Source organism: Esox lucius, chromosome 7, assembly GCF_011004845.1.
Source record: "Esox lucius isolate fEsoLuc1 chromosome 7, fEsoLuc1.pri, whole genome shotgun sequence".
In the NCBI taxonomy this organism is placed as follows: Eukaryota; Metazoa; Chordata; class Actinopteri; order Esociformes; family Esocidae; genus Esox; species Esox lucius.
The window spans coordinates 47,378,021-47,405,753 of record NC_047575.1 but is presented as its reverse complement, the minus strand read 5'-3'; the positions used below and the strand labels follow the sequence as shown (position 1 = coordinate 47,405,753).

The following is a 27,733-nucleotide window of genomic DNA, read 5'->3' as shown; positions in this document are numbered from 1 at the left end:
TTTTGGGAATTGGCACAATTGTATACGTTTTTATAAATGTCCTTGTTCTACGGAGCAATAAAGATAATCCCAACTTTCTCCCACAAACAGAAATCAATCTTATTGTAATTGCACTCTAGGGCTACAGTAAATAACATCTAGTCTTAGAGATAACTGTCTTAGAGATTTGGTCACTTGCTGGATTTGTCTCAAATCGAACTGAAAGAAAACAGACAGGCAAACTACCTGTTACCAGTCATCGTCGGTTTCTGACATCGATTGGAAAATGTCAGTTCATTTGAAACGTTGCACCTTGCACAATCTTTCTGAAGACAACCAATTCACGCCCATGAAAAGGATCACTGCATTTCCCTGCCCTTGCCAACTACATTATCTGAACCAAGAATGGGATTACGATTAGTTCTTCCGTCGATAGTGTGGTGGTGGGTATTGAACTGGACGCTCAAAACCTATTACAATTTCACGAGCATTTTTCCGAACACTTCATGCTGAACCGCCAGTCCTCTCATATGGTCAGGTTTAAAAATAATAGGGCTCTTTCATGAAGTAGAAAGAAAAAGTCAGCTAAAATAGCTTAATATATTATTTTATGTGAAAAGCAGAGAAAGGGATCGTTAATCACACATACAAATTCTACCAAGACTAACATCAAAATCCATACTTGTTTTAAACACCAAACACTGTTTCCTTTCGAAAACAACACCACTGAGCCCTTTTCACATGTTTTGTTGGAGAACACATTGGGAGGGCTCTCAAACTCAAGTTGTAAGCACGTTGGTTCCTCGGGAGATGGTGAGTTATGTGAAGTTGATCTAAAACAGGGTAGGCAACCGATTTGTGTTGGAGTGGATGGTCATTGCACCCGCACATAAACATGACCATTCCAAATGGAACTCAACTTCGCCCCCTAGAAGAGAAGTCAATAACCTTGAAGACATTAAGACACAATCACATGCTGTAGTTCTCTTTTTATTCGTGAGCATACTTGGGAACAGATTTACTAAAATTAACAAATCTTTAACTGTACAACTGATGATTAAACTTTATTTTTTAACAAAAAACTATAATTTCTTGTTGCTGACAAGGAGTCCAGTCAGGGATTAACTTCATGCTGAACCTCCTTACAAACGGTCCCTTCCAAAATGATTTACGCTGAACCTCCTTAAAAACGGTCACCTCCAAAAGGATTTACGCTGAACCTCCTTTTAAACGGTCACCTCCAAAATGATTTACGCTGAACCTCCTTACAAACGGTCACCTCCAAAATGATTGGAAACATTGATGTGAACAACAATTCAATTAGATATATTTTGTGCAAAAACCATGGGAAAACTATTACAAATCCAATCATTATACTATTTTGCATCTCAGAAAGATAGGTATGAAAATTACAGGCACTTCTAAATATTCTTATTAATAATTAAAAGTAGAACAACATCAAATCTGTCTTAACATTCTCAGTTGGATCACTTAAAGAACTGTATTTAGGCCTTCCTGTTTCAATGGCCTACAGAAATGAGGTAATGTCACATCAGTGTACATGTATCAGCACGGGGAAAGGAATACGTTACAAAAGAATGGAGACAAATGGTTTTTGACCTTCATAAAACAGACAACGGTTAAAAGGATTAAATTCCTAGATATATTAGCAATAAGATCAAAACCAGTACAACACTATTAAACATGCAAAGTGCATCTTGCCATCATGTTCAGTGTGGGAAATGGCTTGGGAGAAAGAGAAGAACCCAAAAGCCACAGTTGAGGGTTTACAGAACTGGGGGTGTATTCCGGGTTTCCAAATCAACAATAAGACGACACCTCCTAGCCAACAGCCAATTTAGGATGGGGGCTAGAAAAATACCATTGTTGATAGCAAACCAACAAATGAAAGTGCCTGGAGTTTGCTAAATGGCATTGGCACTTGGGTTAAAACAGGGTGCCGTGGACAGATGAAATGAAATAAGAAACAAAAACACAGCTCTTTGGTCATGCACACCAGCGATGGGTTTGGCACTGAACGTTGAAAAGAAACACACACATACTGTCCGTGTTCCCGGCAATTTAACATTTTCCATAGGGTCAGAAAATTTGTGAAAATTGGGAAATTTTGGGAAATGCCTTTGTGGCAGAGGACATTATATTGTTCCATAGGTTCACATAGGCTGTCTTCTTTCTGTCGACAGGCCTTGTGAGAAAGGAGTGGTCCCAGGGATGGGTAGGAGAATCAGGCTGGAGAACCAGGCTGAGGTCAGTCAGATCCAGGCTGAGGTCAGTCAGATCCAGGCTGGAGAACCAGGCTGAGGTCAGTCAGATCCCATGCTGGAGAACCAGGCTGAGGTCAGTCAGATCCAGGCTGGAGAACCAGGCTAAGGTCAGTCAGATCCAGGCTGGAGAACCAGGCTGAGGTCTGTCAGAGTGCTGAATGTGGCCCTGGGACTGGGGGAGGACCTGGGACTGAGTGACAGCCTGGGTGGCCTGCTCGGGGACCAAGCTAGGGTCTGTCAGGATGGATGTGGACGTGCTCAGCAGGCGGAGTGAACTGAGGACCGCTGAGGACAGAGACAGTCAGGTCAGAGGGACATGAAGAGGGAGAGAAAGGGACTAAAGAGATAAAGATAGACCGATGGACAGACAGACTCTTGGAAGTGGTCCTACAAGCACATTTCAACAGTCAATCATAAAAACTCTCCTGTAATTCTTTAAGTGCCCTGTAGGCCATTCATACCATTATTATACTAAATGTTTTGCATTTTTTATGACATAAATTCAGCTCGTCTTCAGTTTTAATAAGAATCAATAAACACAGACTGACAGACAGATCCAACACAGACCGATATTCTGACTGACACACAACACAGACTGACAGTCAGACAGACACAACACAGACCGACATTCATACAGACACACCACAGACCGACATTCATACAGACAAACAACACAGACCGACATTCAGACAGACACAACACAGACCTATATTCAGACAGACACACAACACAGACCGACATTCAGACAGACACACAACACAGACTGACAGTCAGACAGACACACAACAGAGACTGACAGTCAGACAGACACAACACAGACCGACATTCAGACAGACACACAACACAGACTGAAAGTCAGACAGACACAACACAGACCGACATTCAGACAGACACACAACACAGACCAACATTCAGACAGACACACAACACAGACCGACATTCAGACAGACACAACACAGACCGACATTCATACAGACACAAAACACAGACCGACATTCAGACAGACACAACACAGACCGACATTCATACAGACACAAAACACAGACCGACATTCAGACAGACAAAACACAGACCGATATTCAGACAGACACACAACACAGACCGATATTCAGACAGACACAACACAGACCTATATTCAGACAGACACACAACACAGACCGACATTCAGACAGACACACAACACAGACTGACAGTCAGACAGACACACAACACAGACTGACAATCAGACAGACACACAACACAGACCGACATTCAGACAGACAAACAACACAGACTGACAGTCAGACAGACACACAACACAGACCGACATTCAGACAGACAAACAACACAGACTGACAGTCAGACAGACACACAACACAGACCGACATTCAGACAGACAAACAACACAGACTGACAGTCAGACAGACACACAACACAGACCGACATTCAGACAGACACACAACACAGACCGACATTCAGACAGATAAACAACACAGACTGACAGTCAGACAGACACACAACACAGACCGACATTCAGACAGACACACAACACAGACCGACATTCAGACAGACAAACAACACAGACTGACAGTCAGACAGACACACAACACAGACTGACAGTCAGACAGACACACAACACAGACCGACATTCAGACAGACAAACAACACAGACTGACAGTCAGACAGACACACAACACAGACCGACATTCAGACAGACACACAACACAGACCGACATTCAGACAGACACACAACACAGACCGACATTCAGACAGACAAACAACACAGACTGACAGTCAGACAGACACACAACACAGACCGACATTCAGACAGACAAACAACACAGACTGACAGTCAGACAGACACACAACACAGACCGACATTCAGACAGACAAACAACACAGACTGACAGTCAGACAGACACACAACACAGACCGACATTCAGACAGACACACAACACAGACCGACATTCAGACAGACACACAACACAGACCGACATTCAGACAGACAAACAACACAGACTGACAGTCAGACAGACACACAACACAGACTGACAGTCAGACAGACACACAACACAGACCGACAGTCAGACAGACAAACAACACAGACCGACATTCAGACAGACACAACACAGACCGACATTCAGACAGACACACAACACAGACCGACATTCAGACAGACAAACAACACAGACTGACAGTCAGACAGACACACAACACAGACTGACAGTCAGACAGACACACAACACAGACCGACATTCAGACAGACACACAACACAGACCAACATTCAGACAGACAAACAACACAGACCGACATTCAGACAGACAAACAACACAGACTGACAGTCAGACAGACACAACACAGACCGACATTCAGACAGACAAACAACACAGACCGACATTCAGACAGACAAACAACACAGACTGACAGTCAGACAGACACACAACACAGACCGACATTCAGACAGACACACAACACAGACCGACATTCATACAGACACACAACACAGACCGACATTCAGACAGACACACAACACAGACTGACAGTCAGACAGACACACAACACAGACCGACATTCAGACAGACACACAACACAGACCGACATTCATACAGACACACAACACAGACCGACATTCAGACAGACACACAACACAGACTGACAGTCAGACAGACACACAACACAGACTGACAGTCAGACAGACACACAACACAGACCGACATTCATACAGACACACAACACAGACCGACATTCAGACAGACACACAACACAGACTGACAGTCAGATAGGCAGAAAGGGAGTCAGTCAGAAAGTCCAAGCAGCCAGTTGTTCCGTCAAGCTGGCGCCGTTAAACTCACTGGGCCTGAGTGCTGGGAGGGAGCAGTGCTGGTCCAACCAGGACAGAGTGGTTCTACACAGGTCTTCCACACTGGCTGTGGACACCATACCGTTATATGACTCAAACAGGGGCTCTATGATCATGCTGAACTGGGCTAGGTGTTAAGGAAGGAAACCGTCTGATTAACGTATGAATATGAAGACACACACACACACACATTCCAGGTTAGGATACGATCCAGAACTTCCAGTTCTGCAGTGTCTGTGTCCGGACGTGCTCTCGGAAATTCTCCCTCATGTGGTCGAAGCGTTGGCGGGTGATCGGCACGCCGGTGGCGGGAAGCTGCTGCTGGCACTCACTGTACCAGGAGACACTGGTTATGATCACGCACAGCACAGACACACTCACTGTACCAGGAAACATTGGTTATGATCACGCACAGCACAGACACACAGACACACTCACTGTACCAGGAGACACTGGTTATGATCACGCACAGCACAGACACACTCACTGTACCAGGAGACATTGGTTATGATCACGCACAGCACAGACACACAGACACACTCACTGTACCAGGAGACACTGGTTATGATCACGCACAGCACAGACACACAGACACACTCACTGTACCAGGAGACACTGGTTATGATCACGCACAGCACAGACACACTCACTGTACCAGGAGACACTGGTTATGATCACGCACAGCACAGACACACAGACACACTCACTGTACCAGGAGACACTGGTTATGATCACGCACAGCACAGACACACAGACACACTCACTGTACCAGGAGACACTGGTTATGATCACGCACAGCACAGACACACAGACACACTCACTGCACCAGGAGACACTGGTTATGATCACGCACAGCACAGACACACTCACTGTACCAGGAGACACTGGGTATGATCACGCACAGCACAGACACACAGACACACTCACTGTACCAGGAGACACTGGTTATGATCACGCACAGCACAGACACACAGACACACTCACTGTACCAGGAGACACTGGTTATGATCACGCACAGCACAGACACACTCACTGTACCAGGAGACACTGGTTATGATCACGCACAGCACAGACACACAGACACACACTCACTGTACCAGGAGACACTGGTTATGATCACGCACAGCACAGACACAGACACACACACACAGCGAACGTCCAAGCTGTCGGGTCTCACTTGATGGCAGTGTTGAGGTGCAGGATCTCGTCTCGGAGTCTCTGCGCCTCCTCGTGGAGATGTGTGCGCTCCTGTTGCATCTTGCTGATGTACTCCGCTGTTTTGTGTAGTGTTGTGGCCTTGCTGATCTGGGTCACGGGACGGATCACAAATGGAAATAACGATGTAGAACAGAGTGTACTGGTGATTTGTCTCCCTCCCTACGCTGGGAGAGCCAAAGACAGGGGTACATTTCTGGTGCTTTCCATCACACTGCTCATTCAACCAGGAAACATTCGTTGGTATATGGGCACTTGGAGAGAAGCACATTCTCAGGGAAAAACCAGAAAAGCCTAGTTCAGCCAGCTGGCCCTCAAATGGATTAGAACCCGGGTCTCCCACGTGAAAGGCTGTGTCTTTAACCACTACACCATGGTTACTGTACATTAAGCACCATTAAGCATTGTGTTAAACTGACTAACGGTTCTTATTAAGTTTTACTTCCATCACAAATAGCATCTATGACCTGTATGGCTTTTGCCACTGGCCATTTTAACGGCTTATTAGCCAATAATTGACTTACGAGTATCTAACTTACTACTTGGAATAGTCATAAGAATTGACCAATTGCTAGCGAGACTGAAGATGAACTTTACACTGCCAAAGCTATTTCATTACATGGCACAAACACATTTGTTTTGCTTTCATTCGTGAATGACATCATTCGTGAATACCATAAATATCAATATAGTTGACAATAATGGACTTTTTTGGAAAGAATTGAGGAAAAGAGGAGAGAATCATGGAAACCCCCACTCTTTTACTGCCCAATGGGTTTTGATGAAGCCTATATTACCCCCAAAAGCCTGCACGAATGCGTACTTCGAAAATCCACCAGAAATAGTCGCAATAATGTATAAATGTATACAGTTTTTGTTCAGGCTTACTATAACGTAGCTACTGAAGGTTGTAGCCAGCTAAGTTTTTGTCTATCCTGACCCACAAAGCATGCACGGATGCGTACCTCGAAAAGGCACCAGAAACAGTCCCAATATAACCATAAACAGTTTTATGGTTTTTAGGCTTACTGTAACATATATACTGAAGGTAAGTTCTTATCTATCCTGAACAAATCCTATATAGTTTTTACTGTGATTGAGATTGGAACATGGGACCTATAGTTTGCACTTCTCTAACCACTCAGGCCTCTTCTAGTACTGCCACTGGGCACGTAGGCCGTACATGGGCATTTTTATTGTTGGCGCAAAGCATGATGGGACGTTGATTCTCATAATTCAAGCACCTGCTTTCATTGCACTTTGTATTCCTCATTTCCTAAACGGTCTCCTCTAACGTTGCCTGCCTCCCTGTGTCGAAGTGTCAGCGCCGACCCACCTTGACGCTGGGCTGAGAGCTGAGAGTGGTGACCAGACTGTGTAGAGTATCAAAGCCTAGCTTGATGTTGAATCGCCTCTTCTGCTCAGCAGAGATGTGAGTTATCCTCCTGGTCTCCGTCTGCAACACATACACACACACACACACACACACACACATTGACCTCATTAATCAGGAACTGGATGTCATTAAATATATGGCATTCCTTGGCGGCTGTTGTCTGTTGGTAGAGCACTGGCAGAATAGTGTGTTTGATTCCCTGTATCACCAACAAATGTTGGACATCAGTTGCTTTGGATGAGAGTTCCCGCTACATGGATTGTATATGATGCTCATATGATGGAGGTGCCCTGAAATGTGCCTGGAAAACACTGCCACCTCTCAGGCTGATGTTTAAGAAACTCTGCCCAGGTTAAAGCAACTCTGCCCCTTATTATGCAGCATCAATTCACATATGAAAATTGTGATCATGACTCTAACCTCAACAAAGTGGTGTCATTTGATTTGACAGATTATATTTTACATTTGGGCATTTAGCAGACACTCACATCCTATAGATGTATACATAGGTAAGTTCTATGTTCCGGGACAAAGATATACACTGAAAATGCTGTTTGTCCTCTGCGTGCCACCAGTACAGCGCCGACCTGCTGAGGCGTGGACTCTACAAGAGCCCTGAAGGTGTCTGGCACCAAGACATCAGCAGCAGATCCTTCAAGTTGCCAGGTGGAGCTGCCGTGGATCGGACTCGGTGGTCCAACACATTCCACAGATGTTCAATCGGATAGAGGTCTGGGGAATTTGGAGGCACTTTTGACAGTGGACAGGGGTCAACATGGCCACTTTGACTGGTCTGCAGCTACGCAGCTCCATACACAGCATGGTGCAATGCCCTGTGTGTTGTGACACATTACTCTCGTAACCCTCATTGACATTTTCTGTCACCTGTGCTACAGTAGACCTTCTGTTAGTTCAGACCAGACTGCACGGCCTTTGTTGCCCTCGCGCATTGATCAACCATGGGCGCCCAAAACCATTGTCTGTGAACACAGTATGTCGCTGCATCCACAAATGCAAGTTAAAACTCTACCATGCAAAGAAGCAACCATATATAAACAAGATCCAGAAATGCCACAGTCTTCTCTGGGCCTCTGCTCATTTAAGATGGACTGAGGGAAAGTGGGCGCCCAAGTGCACATGGCATGGGTGACATGCACATCTGTGAAGGCACCATTAATGCTGAACATTATATACAGGTTTTGGAGCAACACATGCTGCCATCCAGATTAATTCTTTTTCAGGGAAGGCCTTGCTTATTTCAGCAAGACAATGCCAAACCACATTCTGCACATATTACAACAGCATGGCTGTCTGCAGTCTAGACCTGTCACCCATTGCAAAAATTTGGCGCATTATGAAACAAAAACATCCCCACACATAACTGTGGACATAGATTTGACCTCATCATCACTGGAGAAGTCCAGTCATCAGACCTGGATGTACATGAGTTAGGTGTCTCTGAGCTTAGGGTTGTGACATAGTCCGTAATTCCTCCTGCACTTCAGCTCGGCCCTAAGCGGACTGTTCAATTCAGAAACATCAAGTCCCTTGACACGTCTGTCTTCCAGGGGTCAGTACAGCCTGCCCTACTATCTGTCTGGCACTTGTCCACCGCTGATGAGATGGCTGACCTGTATAACAGCACAGTGAGTAACACCTTAAACATTCTTGCCCCTGTAAAATCCCATCAAGTATCATTCCAACAGTCATCCCCACGGTTCACAGAGGACCTGCGCAGCATGAAGACACACGGTCGCAAGACAGAAAGTCGGTGGAGAAACACTGGCTTAACTGTCCACCCACTGGCCTGTAAAGACCACCAGAATAGTTATTTTAAAGCTTTAACAGCAGTCCTGTAGTTTTAATTCTTTGACTGAGAATGGCAAAGATAATCCCAGGATGTTATTTAACCCCATCCTCCTCCATCCTACAGACTCGGGCCCTGCCAATGCAACCACTGACCAGTGCAATGCATTTACTGAATTCTTCCAGAATAAAATCAGCAACATTAGAGAGAACATTATATCCTGTAAAACCTAATCCCCACCCATATCTGCTTCTTTTCAAAGTGACTTTGCTCTGGCCACACCTGCTACTGTTCTGGAAATAATATAAAAAATAAAATCTTCCAGCATCCCTTTTGACCCTATTCCAAAGTCACTATTTAAAAAATGCCCAGCCACTCTCAGAGATGTTGTTACTTGCACGCTGGGCAGGTACCATCACTTTTTCAAGATGGCAGCCATCTCCCCCTTGCTCAAGAAACTGTCCCTAGACCCTGACATTCTTTCGAACTAAAGGCCTATTTCCAAACTCCCATTCTTATCTCAAGTCCTAGAGAAGATTGTGGCAACTCAACTTCACTCACACCTCAGTTCTAACCATCTTTATGAGGTTTTCCACTCTGGCTTCATGCCACTGCTTACAGTAGTATGTGTCTCAGACAGCATTGGTGAAGGTGGTTAATGATCTGCTCATCGCTGCAACTGTATGTCCTCTCTAAGAGCAAGTAGTATGTTTCTCTCAGTGAGGCAAGATCAGAGTTCACATGAACCGGTGATGTCCCTTAACCGGCAGTGCTAAGACCTATTCTCTTCCTGCTATACAACCTCCTACTTGGCCAGATCATCAGACACCACAGTGTTCAATTCCACTGCTACACAGGTGACACACAGGTGTGCATTAGAACCAAACCTGACACAACATCTGCCATGTCAACCCTGTCCAACTGTCTGGACGAGGTGAAACATTGGAGGCAGAACAACTTCCTCCAACTCAATAGCAGCAAGACCGAGGCAATGTTTATAGGCACCCCACAACAAATCACCAACTCCTACAACATCTGCCCTGCCTTTGACAGCCACATCATTCCCCTCTGCCCAGTCGTCATCAGTCTGGGTGTGGAATATGACCCTACTCTCTCTTTTAAGGCCCACATTAGACATCTGATTGTTCTATTATTTATTTAATATTATTATTTTCTTATTTCTTATTTTCTTTTTCATGCACTTTGAGATTATTACTCTATAATGAAAAGCACTTTAGAAATGCAATAAATTATTATTAATATTATTTATTATAAAAAAATATGACAAAGACCCTGAACTGTTGAGCAGCTGAAATCCTGAATCAAGCAAGAATGGGAAAACATTTCACTTTCAAATCTACAGGTCTCATCAGTTCCCAAATGCTTATAATGCTAAAAGTATTGTTAAAAGAAGAGGTGATGGAACACAGTGGTAAACATGCCCCTGTCCCAACCTTTTTGAAACGTGTTGCTGGCATCAAATAAAAAAACAATTGCCTAAAATATATGTCCAAACAGATTTAGGTGTTCCAAGCACATATCAAACATAAAAATACATTTGAATGCCAAATAGGCTATTGATATGCATATCCTTGTATTTATTAATAGACTAATAAAAAACTTTACCTTTCATCTCTCTAAAAAAATCAATGATTAAACTCAATCTTGGAACGACTTTAATAGGATTTTTTTCCTTTCAGTCTTTTGTGGGATCATCATAGTCTTTCTACAGGAAGGTACTTCAAGGTGTTTAATACTAGTAATGTGAGTAATCTCTCAAGGACACAGTCAAGATAATATACTGTTAATTGTGATCCAGAATCAGACCAAATTATGCAAGACTTTAGTTCTAGGTTAACCAAGACTACACATTAAATAACGAAGTACGAAGTAGCTTTTGCTCACCTTGTTTGACTCCATTTTGGAATGTCCAGGTAAGGAGTGTGGAGACTCAGGGTAGGATGGCATCTCTAGGCTGGTCGGAGACCTCTGGCCCGAGTGTCCAGAAAAGCTCACTGACAAAACAAACCAAACGAAGAAGAACAGAATGTTCAGCCACCTTGACAAACACAAATTACCCATGTACATTATCACATTATTACATTATCCCAACCTGTCAAGCCTGTTCTCTCAGGGCCATAGATCTGCACAGGGGACAGCTTCTCCGTCTTGGGGGTGAGCAGGGCTGTGTTGGTGTGTGTGGAGCCTTGTGTGAGCAGAACGGAGACTACAGAGCCGCGGGACGTGCTAGCGTGGAGCCCAGAGTGACCTGGGGCGGACATCTGGCAGTGCATCGGCGACCGAAGTGGCCCTCCAGAGGACCAGGGAGATCCGGACTGCGGCTGATGCCCAGAACCTCTGACACACATGTTTCTGCTGCCAGAATGCTGAAGCAAACACAATCTCTGATTAAAGCCAAACAGCCACGGTGGGTTTATTATTTAGGGCGCACTGTTGGGTTTGTTTTCGATTTGGTTATCATTATTCTTTAGTTCCTGCCGTGGCAAATCCAACTGGGCATTCCCGTGAGACGGAAAGGCATTGAAAGGTGAATCTTGGCCGAATTGTGAAAGGTACTGGTCTACACCTTCCCATGCAATGTCATCAACTGGTCACATGGTGGCGCTATAACGAGCGATATGCTGGGACATTTTACAAAGGTAAGGCCCAGCACCCCGTCTGACATTGACTTGTAACATTTGGTACATACATCCGTCTCCACACAAATAACAAATTTGCCTCGAGAACACTGAAAGCCTACTATGATGGATTTTCCGCCATTTTTAATTTTCTTAAAGACACCTAAACCTAATAGAATTAGAATGCAATGACCGATCAGCACGTAACTTTAAAATAACAAAGGCCAGGTTTTCATATTTACTAAATTTGACAGAGTTTTGAAATATTTCATGCATGTTCAGTTATACACAGCAGGTCTAGCTAACCTCTAAAGGGTAGTGTTGTTGAACTAGAGGTGGCATTGTTGATCAGGAAAAAAGACTTTAGGGCAAACTCAATGGCTCATGATGGCCATATTGTTTTAGTTAAGCCACTGGAAAATACAGCATTTGAAGAAGTGAGCACATGGATGCGATGTACAACGATAATGGCGGTTCGTCCAATGGCTCTGATTTCTGCTTTATTTGTGATATTTTGGGAAGTGGGCTGAGAAGTAAGTAGGAGTTAATAATGGGGTAAATTATGTTGGCACTGTGTGTGGTACACTGCCGAATCCAGGAAACCTGCCTGCAGACATCAGCTATTATCATCATCATCATTCTTATTGGCCGATTAAGACCCTCACCACGCCCCTCTCTTTGAAGAACAACAATAAACATGTTTCCATGTTTGTCTTTACAGCCTCTTTGTGACAAACATTTTACAAAGGCAAATGGTACTTAAACGTAACATCATGTAATAAAAATATATATAATATATTTTTATATATTATATTTTTATGCATTAAATGTAAATTATATTTTAAAACTCACACCTGTGTAAATTAAATAAATGACATTGGCCTTACAGAGGAGTTGGGAGAAGTTGACCTGTGACCTTTGGTTGCTACAAACGTTGCATCGAATCCCAGTGTTGGTTTGCCTAAAATCAAGACAGTCAGAAGTTAACTGTTTAGATTTAAAGCAAGTGTCCAATGGTGTAAATTGATTACTGGTTACACACACACAGTAATACCACAAAATCATGAATATATGACAGATTGACAGTAGATAATGGTGAATATATGACAGATTGACAGTAAATAATGTTGAATATATGACAGATTGACAGTAGATAATGGTGAATATATGACAGATTGACAGTAAATAATGTTGAATATATGACAGATTGACAGTAGATAATAATGAATATATGACAGATTGACAGTAGATAATGGTGAATATATGACAGATTGACAGTAGATAATGGTGAATATATGACAGATTGACAGTAAATAATGTTGAATATATGACAGATTGACAGTAGATAATAATGAATATATGACAGATTGACAGTAGATAATGGTGAATATATGACAGATTGACAGTAGATAATGGTGAATACATGACCAAGAAGTGTGGGAACATATGTTAGCATTTCAAAAGTTTGGGGTTTCCTTGTTTTCCATGAAAACATAGATGAAATTAATCTAAATATGAAATACAGCATAAACATGAATGGGAAATATAGTCATTGACAAGGTTAAAAATATTGATTTTCAATTGAAATAATAATTGTTTCCTTCAAACTTAGCTTTTTTCAATTACAACCTTGCAGACTTTTGGCATTCTAGTTGTCAATTTGTTGAGGTATTCTGAAGAGATTTCACCCCATGGATCCTGATGCACCTCCCACAAGTTGGATTGGCTTGATGGAGACCATTCGGTCAAGCTGCTCCCACAACACCTCAATAAGGTTGAGATCCGGTGACTGTGCTGGCCACTCCATTATAGACAGAATACCAGCAGACTGCTTCTTCCCTAAATAGTTTGTGTATAGTTTGGAGCTTTGCTTTTGGCCATTGTCCTGCTGTAGGAGGAAAGATTGGCTCCAATCTTGCGCCATCCACAGGGTATGGCATGGTGTTGCAAAATGGAGTGATAGCCTCCCTTTAATCCAATACAAATCCAACCATCAAGGACAGTTTTATTGCTTCTTTAATTAGCACAACAGTTTTCAGCTGCGCTAATATAATTGCAAAAGGGTTTTCTAATAATCAATTAGCCCTTTAAAATGATAATCTTGTATTAGCAAACCGACCATGCCATTGGAATACAGGAATGGTTGCTGATAATGGTTGTTTAAAATGGGCCTCTGTATGCCTGTGTAGATATTCCATAATCAGCCGTTTCCAGCTACAATAGTCATTTACAACATCAACAATGACAATACTGCATTTCTGATCAATTTAATGTTATTTTAAAGGACAGAAAAATAGCTTTTCTTTCGAAGACAATTACATTTCTAAGTGAGCCCAAACTTTTGATCGGCAGTGTAGAAACAGAATGAATAGAAGAGGATTCCCCATTCATAATGGGTCTGACAGTTCCCATAGGAGCACAGCAGTTAGTAAAAGCAGGAAGTAAAGGAGGAAGTGTAGCTAGGGTGATGCTGCAGTACGATGAAGGAAGGGAGTAGAGCAAGGATGTACTCACGTTCCTGGGTGCCGGAGGAGAGCAGTTTGGCCAGGCAGCTGTTCTGAGAGGGGGCGGCCGACTGCGACTGAGGGGCAGACAATCGGGTCGCTGTCCGAACCCTGCCGCCTGTCTTCTGCTTGTGCTTTCCCCTCCCCACCGCCACCGCCGGCTGCTGCGGGGCTGAGAAGCAGTGTGGGGGGGCCGAGGCCGAAACCACAGGCAGGTACCCCTGAGACAGGCAGGATATTGGGGAGAACATGCCCCCCGTGGTGGGGTAACCGTGGTGACCCTGGGTGTCTGGTCCCAGGATGCTGGACCCCGCAGCGGGCCCAGTGTGGGTGATGACGCTGGAAGTCGCGGTGCCAGTGGCCCCATGGTAACCGTACTTGTGACAGGGAGAGGGATACAAAAAGGTCCCGTCTCCCGGGGAGACAGGCTGCTGGTGTATGTTGGTGGTTGCCATGGTGATGGCAGATCCGGGGTAGGGCTGTTGTCCATAAGAGGGGACGTCTTCTGATACCATGCTGCTAGTGTGATACTCGCTGTGGTAATCCTGTTCTTGGTGACCTTTGAACTTGGGGTTGGCGCCGGGGCTGAAAGTCATGTCAGAGGTCAGGGGTTGCCTGTGGTAGCCAGGGCCTGACAGAGAGTTGGATGAGGAGGACTGAGTCAGGCTGGCAGATGACAGATTGGGCTGGAAGAGAAGGGGCGCTGTTAAATTCATCATAACATGCACCATTTTGGGTCCAGCTAGAGTTAACTGAGAGAAGTGACTCAAGGACACAAAGATCCAGTTTTAACCTAGGAAGCTAGGGGGTTCGAACAGCAACCTTTCGGCTACAGGTTACGCTGCCCTGGCAGGGACGACGTGCTTTCAACCCTCCTGTCGTCCCTGGACAGTGAACCAACACACGTGTACATGTGACCCCTGCTGCCGACACGTGATGGTTACCTGAGCCGGCCGCGTGTGGCCGTCTAACTGAGGGGCCGCGCCGGCAGGGGTGGGCACCGGGAGGAATGGCCCGCCGGGGGCGCTCTCGAAGTAGCCACAGTCGGAATAACCAGGCTGCTCCAACGACTGCCCCCGGTAACTCATGAAGATATCTGGGGAGACAGGTGCAACAATGAACCCCACCAAACCCGTTCAGCCGAATTTGTCCCAGGAATACCAGACTCATGGCAACAGCAATAGATCTGTGAATGGAGTGAGGGTTCTCCGAGGTAATATCCGCCACGCCATGGTGTGCACTCCCGTTAAAACATAGAGAACAACAGCAATAATACACAGACAGGATACATCAGGAAAGAAAGTTTCAGGAATTAAGATTCAGAAATTAAAACCCTATAACCAACGAAATCCCATGTAAGGGAACGCTGACCAGCTTTCCAGGAAGGGAACGCTGACCCCCCGTGGAAGGGAACGCTGACCCCCCGTGGAAGGGAACGCTGACCCCCCCGTGGGAGGGAACACTGACCCCCCGTGGAAGGGAACGCTGACCCCCCGTGGGAGGGAACACTGACCCCCCGTGGAAGGGAACGCTGACCCCCCGTGGGAGGGAACGCTGACCCCCCGTGGAAGGGAACGCTGACCCCCCGTGGAAGGGGGGTTACAGAGTTATAGAGGGTTAGTCCAGATTGAGCTTGAGGCAGTGGACATCTCAGCAGAGATGTCAGCCTGACCACATGGGTGCTGGAGGGGGAGAAGGCAGAAGAGAGTTGTGTGTCCTCTGCATAGCAGTGACAGTAGAGACCATGTGAGGATGTAACACAGCCAAGTGACATGAGGAGTGAGGAGAAGGAGTGAGGAGTGAGGAGAAGGAGTGAGGAGTGAGGAGTGAGGAGAAGGAGTGAGGAGTGAGGAGAAGGAGTGAGGAGTGAGGAGAAGGCCTAAAAACCACTGAAAAAGGGGAGAAAAATCACTTCCCTGCATCCCACCATGAGTCATGGTTAATCACTTCCATTTCCACTTCCCTTTTGCACTGCTCATCAGTCCAGCCCCTGACCTCGGGCTGAACACACAGGGGTCACACCAGGTCACACCAGGGGGGGTAATTGAAACCAGCAGGAAGTGGCATGTACAGTGAAGTTACGGTACCTGGGATGTCCATGAAGTCATCCAGGTTGGGCTGCAGCGGCGTGAGACCTGGCTGGATCATGTCAGCGTTGCTGGTGTATGCTGTGTGGGATGGAGCCGAACACGATTATCACAAACAGATAACTACTGCCCAGCACAGAAGACAGAGACAGAAAAGGGAGAGATCCGACCGAGCGGGTTAGAGTTTAGGGGAGATGGGTGTATGCTTCTGTTTACATCTTTAGTCGGGTTAGAAGTTCCTTATTCATAGGGTGGTTTCTTTCCTGAGTTATTCTCCCATGTGACCATACATTTGATAAATAGTAACCGGGTTATGTTTGTTGCAAATGTTTTCCAAAAAAAGAAAGAAAGAAAGATGAAGAACAATAAAGAGTGGATGATGTGCTGTGGTACGTACTGTTCTGTCGGTCGCTGGCCCAGGGCTTCTGGGTCATGGTGAACAGGGTGTCAGAGATGTCCGACAGGAAACAGTCCAGGTCAAACATGTGGGCTTCCTCCTCAGGCAGGACCTCAGGCTGCCGGTCCATCTGACTGGACCATTTCTCCAGCTCCGCCCTGCAAATCTGACCCTGTGGAACAGTAAGGTTGGGGTAAAGGTTAAGGGTTAAAGATTAGGGTAAGGTCCCGAACTCCGCCCAGGAGATCTGATCCTGGACACACATAGGTAGAGACAGCGTTATTTTCCAATACCCTAAAATCCATCCTTTGAGAAAAGTGAACGCATTCACCAATGCTCATCTCCCTAAAACCCTCTGTAAAAAGGTGGACCTGGTGCTCCTCCAATAGTGTTCAAGTAGAAGATGGAGGACCCAAGGATTCACAGAGAGATTAGTAGACCCTCACAGCTGAAGAGCACATGATTAGAAGATCAGCATGGATGAGGTGTTCACACGTACACAGTCACATTTGACACATTGAGTAGATGAAGGACACCGGCAGTACAATGTAATGTTAGCACCACAGAACGCTAACGCATGCATTGTCATCTTTACCACTAAAATAAAACAGCTGGGAAGGCAACATTCATTAGAAACAAATGCAAAATGTTAAATATGAACACAAGTACGTGTGTTGTCGTTGCTCCACTACACTGATAAAAATCTGAAAAAACGAATAAACAAGGACTCACTTGCCTCCCTCAGCTTCTTCAGGAAGGAACAATTCCACAATTCAGCCACACAATATACTTTAAATCATTCATCAAAACCCCCCAAAACCATCCAGTAAACAAATTGAAATCTTTCCAGATCACTCACACAATAACTGTAGATCCAGACCCAGTGTCTGTCCTCGCTCAGGGCTTAAAGAATCTGTGATCCAGCCTTTAAATATTCCCTCCCAAACCAGAGAACATATTTATAGGGAAGTCTTGACTGGGGACAGAAACGACCTTCGGTGACTAACGACAAGCCCACCCGAGTTTAAGCCTTGTTGTTTTCATTCATTTCAAAATGGGAATTATAGTATTGGTGTGTGGAGTGTGCTGTATGGGTGTGTGTGTTTGTGCATGTGTGTGTGTATGTGTGTGTGTTTGTGAATGTGTGTGTCCATGTGTGTGTGTTTGTGCGTGTGTGTGTGTTTGTGCATGTGTGTGTGTTTGTGCATGTGTGTTTGTGTTTGTGCATGTGTGTATGTATGTGTGTGCAAAGTGAAGGCGGTGTGAGTTGGTGAGAGGGCTAGGTGAGGTGTGAAAGCGGTTTCACAATGTGTTGCATAAAAACACGCGCCCCCCTACCTGGTTCCATTTGTTCATTCTGTTTTTTACATTCATTTCTTTATTTGGACGTCTCTCTGTTTCAGCGAGTGCAACGGCCTGTTGTCCCTGACCGGATTCTAGTAGCGACACAGTTACGTGTAACACAGACACAAGGTCATTCAGAAACAATACAGAAGAAATACTAGCTATACCATACACTACCTGCCGGTTTTACTCTGCTATTCTAAGTCTATGCAACTGTCACAGTGATAAATTCAACCTTTAAATCTACATAATGTTTAATAGCATCCTAATATTTAGCCAGTAGACTTAACCGATCAGACAGCACATCGGCTTTATCCACAGCTCACCACAATTTTAGTACATTTGACCCCCCTGTCTCAGTCCCAAAGTCATAAGCTGCTATATTATTGTGCTGGGGGAGTAGGGTCAGTTCTCCTTCTCCACTATGTTGATATGAGGAATGCATTTTCTGAATTTTCCCTGTCTCCTCCCATTTTGAAATTAGGAGGGCATGAGGTCCTGGCCCACATCTGAGGAGTACCTGGTTTGGGGGACCCGTTGCTGTCCCTGTCCAGAGTCCTCCTGGTTGTGTTGCAGATCAAGACGATACCTGACGATTTCAGCTGCCACTGTGCTGACACCTCCCCCTCCCCCATGTTGTCCCTGTCCTTGTCCATCTGGTCATGCTCCTGACCTGGACTGAGTTTAAATAGACTCTAGACTCAGCCCACATGCATTTATTAATTATTACAATTATAATCTTAATATGTTCACCTGGCACAGTCAGAAGAGCACACAGCCAGAAGAGGACTCTGAGCCTGGCTCTCTAGATTTCTTCCAAAATGTTGGCCTTCTTAGGGAGTTTTTCTTAGCCACTGAAATTCAACACTACTGTTGTTTGCTCCTTGGGGTTTAAGGCCGGGTGTTTTGTAAAAGCACTTTGTGACATCTGCTGATGTAAAAAGGGCTTTATAAATACATTTGATTGATTGACTGATTGATTGATTTAGTACAGGCCGAGATAAGATTAACTACAGAGGTTTGGCAAATGCTAATATTAAATGCTCTGGCTTCAGTTTGGTAATTTTTCCTGACCCAGTCCCTTGTTCTCCTGACCCAGTCCCCTGTGCTCCTGACCCAGTCCCCTGTTCTCCTGACTCAGCTCTGTGTTCTCCTGACCCAGTCCCGTGTTCTCCTGACCCAGTCCCTTGTTCTCCTGACCCAGTCCCCTGTTCTCCTGACTCAGCTCTGTGTTCTCCTGACCCAGTCCCCTGTTCTCCTGACCCAGTCCCTTGTTCTCCTGACCCAGTCCTGTGTTCTCCTGACCCAGTCCCCTGTTCTCCTGACCCAGTCCCTTGTTCTCCTGACCCAGTCCCCTGTTCTCCTGACTCAGCTCTGTGTTCTCCTGACCCAGTCCCTTGTTCTCCTGACCCAGTCCCCTGTTCTCCTGACCCAGCCCTGTGTTCTCCTGACCTAGCCCTGTGTTCTCCTGACCCAGTCCCCTGTTCTCCTGACCCAGTCCTGTGTTCTCCTGACCCAGTCCCTTGTTCTCCTGACCCAGTCCCCTGTTCTCCTGACCCAGCCCTGTGTTCTCCTGACCCAGTCCCCTGTTCTCCTGACCCAGTCCCCTGTTCTCCTGACCCAGCCCTGTGTTCTCCTGACCCAGTCCCCTGTTCTCCTGACCCAGTCCCATGTTCACCCTTGGCTTTGTTCATTAAAAACACATTTCTTACACCAACGTTTGGGTTAAGGCTTCAGCTGTCCAGTTATGTTGCTGACATAGTAATTGAGGATTTGAGGGTTGTGTGAGTTGAGGATGTCTCACGTGCTTGTCTGTTTTCCAACCCACAATGCAACCTGACCGCAAAGTGGGTCAGATTTGATTAAACGCCATGTTAAAGTCTAAAGCCACTTCCTTTGTGAAAGACAGAGGGGCAGAGAGAGATTGGAAGCATTGTCACTAAAGTCAATCAAAACGTGAGTCATTTGACAACTGATGACAGACTGTGAAGCACGCTGTTTTTTGGGTGTTTTTTTTTTTCTTTTCTCAGTCAGATCTATAAATAGGCAGTGAGAGGAGATTGGCAGATATGTAGACATAGAGCTTCTCTGAACAACTGGGACATTAATCCCATCTGTCAATACCTCCCTCCCTTTCACACACACACACACACACGCACATGCACGCGCACAATAATGGTCAGCTGTTTGCCTGTGGCCAGTTCCCATACTGTGTTTGACTAAGGAATGTGAAGACTATCAAGGCCTGGTCAGAAATCAGAAATAAATGGAGAGCCTTTCATTTCTCTTACCTTCTTTAGCATTGACAAGAGGCCATCTTTGTTTTTCTGAAGCTAGAACAGAAGAAGAAACTGAATTCAACACAAACACAACATCAATATACACGTACAAAAAGGCATATGAAAAGACTGGTGAGAGTAACAGAATGTATGGTACATGCTAATAAAAGCACTCACCCTCTTCTTGTAGTAGATCCTCCACTTGTGGTACTCCTTGATCACCACCTCTATGCGACGCTTCCAGTAGCTTCCTTCCAGAACTATTGCCTAACAACAGGTGGGTCCTTGTCAGGTGGATTGGATTCTCTGGGTCCAGTTCAGAAGTAATGCCTTACTGTGTATTATACACCCAGTGGCTGGAACCCTCAATGCCCATTGGTCAAAATATATATCACTCTATGTATGACAACCTCAATGTTGTCCAGTTCTCACTGATTTGGTAACTGTTTATGACAGCGGTTTGACACTTCGTGGGTTTGTGGTATATGGCCAATGGACAATGGAGGGCTGTATCCAGGCTGTCCTTTCCGCTTAGATGTGGTATATTGGCCATATACCACAGCCTAAATATCTACATTTGGAATAAGGTCTCTTTCCGGACGCAGCCAATGTCTCACCAGGCCTTTGGGGTCAAAGGTAACCTACCTCAGGAGTGCGGTGGGCTTCGGCCTCTGAGCCCTCCAGGGGTGTGACGAAGCCACACACCGGGTTCTTCCTCTTCTCCACGTCTGGACCCCAGAGACAGAGCAGAAACCGACACAAATCATTCAATCGGGTCTCATCGTTGCTGAGACTCAATCTCCAATTGACCTTTTCAGTTTAGTTCATTCTCTCAAAACATATTTTCAGCAGGACATTGTGGCAAGGAAAGCCATGCAGCTCCAGATCATACAGTTTATTTTTGCAGTGTTTTTCTTGTGCAAGTGCATTGTAGTATGAAGTACAACAATGCCCTCCTTGTCTGTCATCAGATAAAACAACCCTGAGACAGGAAAAGACAGGCGAGCAAGTGAAAGGGGAAAAACAAGATAGAGGAGTGGATGAAGAGGAACGAAGAAACCGCAGTAAAAGTGGAGGCTTTAGGAGAGTGAGGGGTGAGAAGAGAAGATAATGAGTGAGAGAAGGAACGAAGCGAGAGGAAAAGAGGAGTGGATGTGTGAACTCACACTGGATGAACCAGGCTCTCCAGATCCCATTATTCAGACGTATCTTATCTCTCCAGAGCAGCCGCAGGCCTTTGAAAGACTTCCACTTTGGAGAGACTATTTTACCACTGAAAAGACAAAACAAAGGAGATGCCTTTCAAACTCAAAACATTAACACTGAAAAGACAAAACACAGGAGATGCCTTTAAATCACAAAACATTAACACTGAAAAGACAAAACACAGGAGATGCCTTTTAATCACAAAACATTAACACTGAAAAGACAAAACACAGGAGATGCCTTTTAATCACAAAACATTAACACTGAAAAGACAAAACACAGGAGATGCCTTTTAATCACAAAACATTAACACTGAAAAGACAAAACACAGGAAATGCCTTTTAATCACAAAACATTAACACTGAAAAGACAATACACAGGAGATGCCTTTTAATCACAAAACATTAACACTGAAAAGACAAAACACATGAGATGCCTTTTAATCACAAAACATTAACACTGAAAAGACAAAACACATGAGATGCCTTTTAATCACAAAACATTAACACTGAAAAGACAAAACACATGAGATGCCTTTTAATCACAAAACATTAAGCTCTATCACAAATGTAATCCATTACATTTAAGGTATAGTGTGCCAACTAATGAAAGTATACCTTCTTGTAGGAAATGAATTGTTATGACAACCTTGTGCAAAGTCAAAGCAGTTACGAAATGCAGAAATGACAGTATATCCTGTATTCACATTTCATTCAGCATTGACGGCGGTCCAAATAAAATGAACTAGATGTTCCTTTAAGGACCTGTCACTTGTCTTGTGGTTACCAGAGCAGTGACTATGTCTGTGACATCATTACATGCACACAGCCCCTCCAGCACCCACTCAGACCGAAAGTCTCGGCCGTCTGCCTCTCGACTGACAGACAGTGGTCACATCTGAAACTCATTCATCAGAACAACTGACCGAACATCTCGGCCGTCTGCTTCTCGACTGACACACAGTGGTCACATCCGAAACACATTTATTCATCAGAACACCTGACCGAACATCTCGGCCGTCTGCCTCTCGACTGACACACAGTGGTCACATCCGAAACACATTTATTCATCAGAACACCTAACCGGCCGTCTCGGCCGTCTGCTTCTCAACTGACACACCGTGGTCACATCCGAAACACATTTATTCATCAGAACACCTAAATGGCCGTCTCGGCCGTCTGCTTCTCGACTGACACACCGTGGTCACATCCGAAACACATTTATTCATCAGAACACCTAACCGGCCGTCTCGGCCGTCTGCTTCTCGACTGACACACAGTGGTCACATCCGAAATGGCGCCTTAGTGCACGGGCCCCTTGGTCAAAGCCAGGGAACTGCAGACAGAATCCGCGTGTCATTTCGGAACATTCAGCACACGGTGGTGTGGGGGGGGGCACTTAACGCCTGGTGCTTGTAGAGTTGCCGGGAAGCCAGGTGAATCATTCCCCAGCGTCAGGATGCTGGATCATTTTAAATGGGTGAAGTGAAATCCCAGTCTGTGTCCGTGTCCGGCACAACGGCAAGAGACACATTAACCAGGGTGCAAATTGACGTGGCAAAGCCAACTCGGTAAATATACCATGACAGTCACCCATCTGCAGGGTGACTGATGTTCTCTGAAAATATTGTTTTAACAGATTAAGGACCAGATGTAAGCTGTGCTATTAACACCTTACTAGTAACATTGATAACACACTAACACAACTTGTCTCCTCCTCATCGTCCCTTACTGGATGAGACCGGTTTAGTACTGGCTGTTCTAGGGAGGTTCAGGGGGGAAAGGATAGTACTGGCTGTCCTAGAAAGGTTCAGGGGGGAAAGGATAGTACTGGCTGTTCTAGGGAGGTTCAGGGGGGAAAGGATAGTACTGGCTGTCCTAGAGAGGTTCAGGGGGGAAAGGATAGTACTGGCTGTCCTAGAGATGTTCAGGGGGGAAAGGATAGTACTGGCTGTCCTAGAGAGGTTCAGGGGGGAAAGGATAGTACTGGCTGTTCTAGGGAGGTTCACGGGGGAAAGGATAGTACTGGCTGTCCTAGAGAGGTTCAGGGGGGAAAGGATAGTACTGGCTGTCCTAGAGAGGTTCAGGGGGGAAAGGATAGTACTGGCTGTCCTAGAGAGGTTCAGGGGGGAAAGGATAGTATTAGCTGTCCTAGAGAGGTTCAGGGGGGAAAGGATAGTACTGGCTGTTCTAGGGAGGTTCAGGGGGGAAAGGATAGTACTGGCTGTTCTAGGGAGGTTCAGGGGGGAAAGGATAGTACTGGCTGTTCTAGGTAGGTTCAGGGGGGAAAGGATAGTACAGCGAGTGTCTAAGGCGAGTGTAAGGAGACCACAAATGCGGAAGGACCGGCGAGAAAGTTTAAATGGGTAATATGTCAGTCACTGATTAATTTTGTAGAAAAATATAAATTGAAATATTAACTTAAAACATTAAAGTCAGATTATTTTTTAAATGTTTGCTTTTTTAAAGATATTAGTAGAGGAAAGATATTGCACCTTTAATTGTTTGGTTATCTGGACAACTCATTGGTCATGCTAGTACACTTGAAAACCAACTGTTGAACTGTTGTTAAAAAAAATCTCTTAGTTTGCTTCCTGAATCCAAGAAGGCTGTATAGCTGAGTTCCCACAATATATAATAAAAACACAATATATAATTAAGTAGCAGACTTCCTTTATGGCTGGAGTATTTTTCTTGGCGTTGGCTGTGTGTTTTATTAATAGGACAGCTATCAGGTTGTAATCTATATTGGTGGAGTAGGAAAATAAATGTATCTGTGCCAATGGTTGCTGTTGGCATGGCACACGCCAATCCCATCCTACAACCACACACATGTACTGTACACAAATTCATCAGTAAACACACACCAAATATATACAGTGGATATAAAAAGTCTACACACCCCTGTTAAAATGCCAGGTTCTTGTGATGTGAAAGAATGAGACAAAGATAAATCATGTCAGAACTTTTTTTTTCTTACCAGAACAGCTGAACTTTATTTGTGATTAATCAGAGTCACTTTAAACGATGGCAGGTGTGTAATGACTTCTATTTAACAGTTTGATTGGTTAATTCTGAACACAGCCACATCCCCAGTTATAATAGGGTGTGCACACTTATGCAACCAGGTTATTGTAAGGTTTTTATTTTTCATTTTCCCCCCTCAAAGATTTCAGTTAGTTTTTCAATTGAATTGTTCATGTATAGGTCACATTAAAGGTGGAAAAGGTTCTGACATGATTTACTTTGTCTCATTCTTTTACATCACAAGAACCTGGCATTATAATACATAATAGGGGTGTGTAGACTTTTTATATCCACTGTAATTCAGACATTTCTTAGACCCATTTTGTGAAATATGCTTGGCCCATTCATTCCCCTATTATTCCTGGCGACGGATAAAATGTTTTCTCTTCAAGGTTTTTGTGGACATCTGTTAGTTGCTACGTCAAGCCATCACTGAGCAACAAACAGATTATTTCTCAATGGAAGTGTTGTTCAAATGTTGGAGTGTCTATGGTACACAGAGTATTGCACTACACAGCCACACCAATAGCCGGCTAATGTTTTTAATAAGGTATATTTGACTGACTTATGAATGCATAGCAATGAGCAGAACACTGGTGAAATATCCTGTGGCGTGTCAAAGTCCTGATTTGTTATCAGTGTGTTGGCTTAAGTTTACATCGTTCATTACTGTTATTGTTTATTAAGGAAATATATTTTAAATAGGTTAAGAAAATAGAGTGGTGATAGTGTTGTTTTCACACTGCCGGTGTTAGTTGGTAAGAGGGTCTAGGGTCATTGGGGTGAGCACCTTATCCTCTCCCATAGTTACACTGTAACCCACCCAGATGTGACGGCTGCCAACTACAACCAAAGTCCATTTCTCTTGTCAGGATTTTCCAAACAGTTTCGCAAGTATCGGCAGTCCCACATCACCTCTCCTAACCACACTCATGGACACGGGCGCACGTATGCGCAGAGAATGCACACATTTGAAATCAGATATTTAAATCCGCAAATCACACTCACATTCAGTGTTCAAACACTATAAATGTCTTTATGGGCATCAACACTTTTGTGTACAAAAAAGCCCTTCTCTGGGTCTGCTGACTGAGCAGTAGTTTGCAAAACATGAGCGATCAATTAGGGCCCCCTACTGCTGGGGGGGCCTCCGACTGCTGGGGGCCCCCCAAATGATAGGGGAGTGGAGGTCCCAACTGAAATTTTGCTTAGGGACCCCAAAATGTTAGAGCCGGCACTAGATATGAGTGGCATTCCTGAACCAAGCCAGAAACAGACTCCATTACATTTAACACGCGTATTTACACTTATAGATGCACAGACATGAAACCCCCACATCCCATACACACACCATTTGAATTGATATAATTGATATTCATGCAGATTAATTCCCCATGAATTCCAGTGGTCTATAAGTGAGTTATTACAGCATCATATTATGAGGACACTTGTAGGTCTAGGTCAGATGGAAATGCACTGAAAAAAATATTAACACAACACATTACAATTTTTAAGATTTGGGTGGGTGGACTATTTTGGGAAAGGAAACATTTTCACTGACAAGGATGTAAACACGCTCTGGGACCTTTTGTTTCATCTCATGAAACACAGGCCCAAAACATATATTTTTATTAACTATAGTTTTGCCTAAGATCTTAATTTATGTTGTAGTAGGCCTAATATCTGGTAATCGGTGTCGAATTTGATACACAATTAAACAGTGACGTAATTATTTACCTGTAGGCCAGTGACATACACTCAAATAACCGTGTCAGCGTTGGGTCGATGCTAAGGCTCCCCGAACTAAGTGGACCGAATCGGTACGTCTGACACCAAGTCCTGTTCACCGTATCGAAATCATATCCCACTGAGGCTCCGCTTTTTCGTCTCCGCGGCGTGCTGTCGCTGTGAGGGGAGGACACCATGAAATGTCCGCTATGAATGACCTGTGCGCGGAGGAAAGAGCCAGCAACAGCCGGTCCGGTCCCGGTGGCCGTTGCATGGTCTTCCTCCTGGTCCGAATCAGATTCCAAGTCGTTGAGCTGGTCCTGCTGTTTTCCTGGTCCTTGTGCATGAGACAATTCGGGAGACATTCTTTCTGCCATTGCAATTCTACCACAGATTCAACTTGATCCGTTTGCTGTGAACTTTTCCCCAAACTTCGGTCCAATTATTGGCTAATCACTGGCATTTGGAAGTACCACGCGCATAAGTTGACGCAAGGAATCTGGAACGTCTGGGTCACTGTCCACATCTAATTAAAAAAAACACCTCTAGCCACGAGCAGTGTGTGACACATTCAGATGTGTTTCTCCGTGACATGCTAATCCCCGTCAGGCCAGTTTAGGTATGGACACTCTCTTACAACACTAGCTCGATATCTGAAACATTGGATGAGAGGGGTTTACTAGGCTAAGGTTGTTATTATGTAAGGAGGAGAGCCATGTCCCAGACCAGCCAATAGGGTTAGGACCTGATAGGGGCATGTCAAAAGAGATAGAGGTTAAAAACTATCAATACAATTCCACATTCCATCATTTCTACATCGAGTGGACATTTTTATTTTTAAATATTATGAACAAAATTATATATTATCTACGTATACTGTGACAGTGAAAATGTTGTTTATTATCAACTAATAATGATGGCAAGAATCAACAAAAATAATATAATTTAACTGTACATTGGCAAATAAATATGCCAATTAGATTTATGAAATAAAATGGTCA

General features: G+C 44.6%; 1 protein-coding gene across 1 annotated transcript; it reads right to left on the bottom strand.

The window, feature by feature from the left end:
- Positions 1-953: 953 nt before the first annotated feature.
- Positions 954-27,429, bottom strand: LOC105027774 (carbohydrate-responsive element-binding protein). The gene is made up of 17 exons (XM_013134781.4): positions 26,742-27,429; positions 21,939-22,045; positions 21,418-21,500; positions 20,950-21,039; positions 20,785-20,826; positions 17,150-17,321; positions 16,753-16,833; positions 15,610-15,761; positions 14,676-15,351; positions 13,049-13,122; positions 11,636-11,909; positions 11,428-11,537; positions 7,656-7,775; positions 6,282-6,409; positions 5,312-5,435; positions 5,097-5,226; positions 954-2,549 (listed from the first exon to the last, which is right to left on the bottom strand). The coding sequence occupies exons 1-17, from the start codon at positions 27,107-27,109 to the stop codon at positions 2,377-2,379; spliced, it is 2,904 nt and encodes a 967-aa protein (XP_012990235.2). The 5' UTR covers positions 27,110-27,429; the 3' UTR covers positions 954-2,376.
- Positions 27,430-27,733: the final 304 nt, after the last annotated feature.

Bases quoted from the DNA above. Each gene is read 5' to 3' on its own strand.
- LOC105027774 (XM_013134781.4), bottom strand. From the start codon at position 27,109: ATGGCAGAAAGAATGTCTCCCGAATTGTCTCATGCACAAGGACCAGGA. The intron at 16,834-17,149 runs GTACGTACCACA...CATCCCACACAG, and splicing joins GGCCAGCGACCGACAGAACA to CATACACCAGCAACGCTGAC. The intron at 5,227-5,311 runs GTATCCTAACCT...CACCTAGCCCAG, and splicing joins AGAACTGGAAGTTCTGGATC to TTCAGCATGATCATAGAGCC.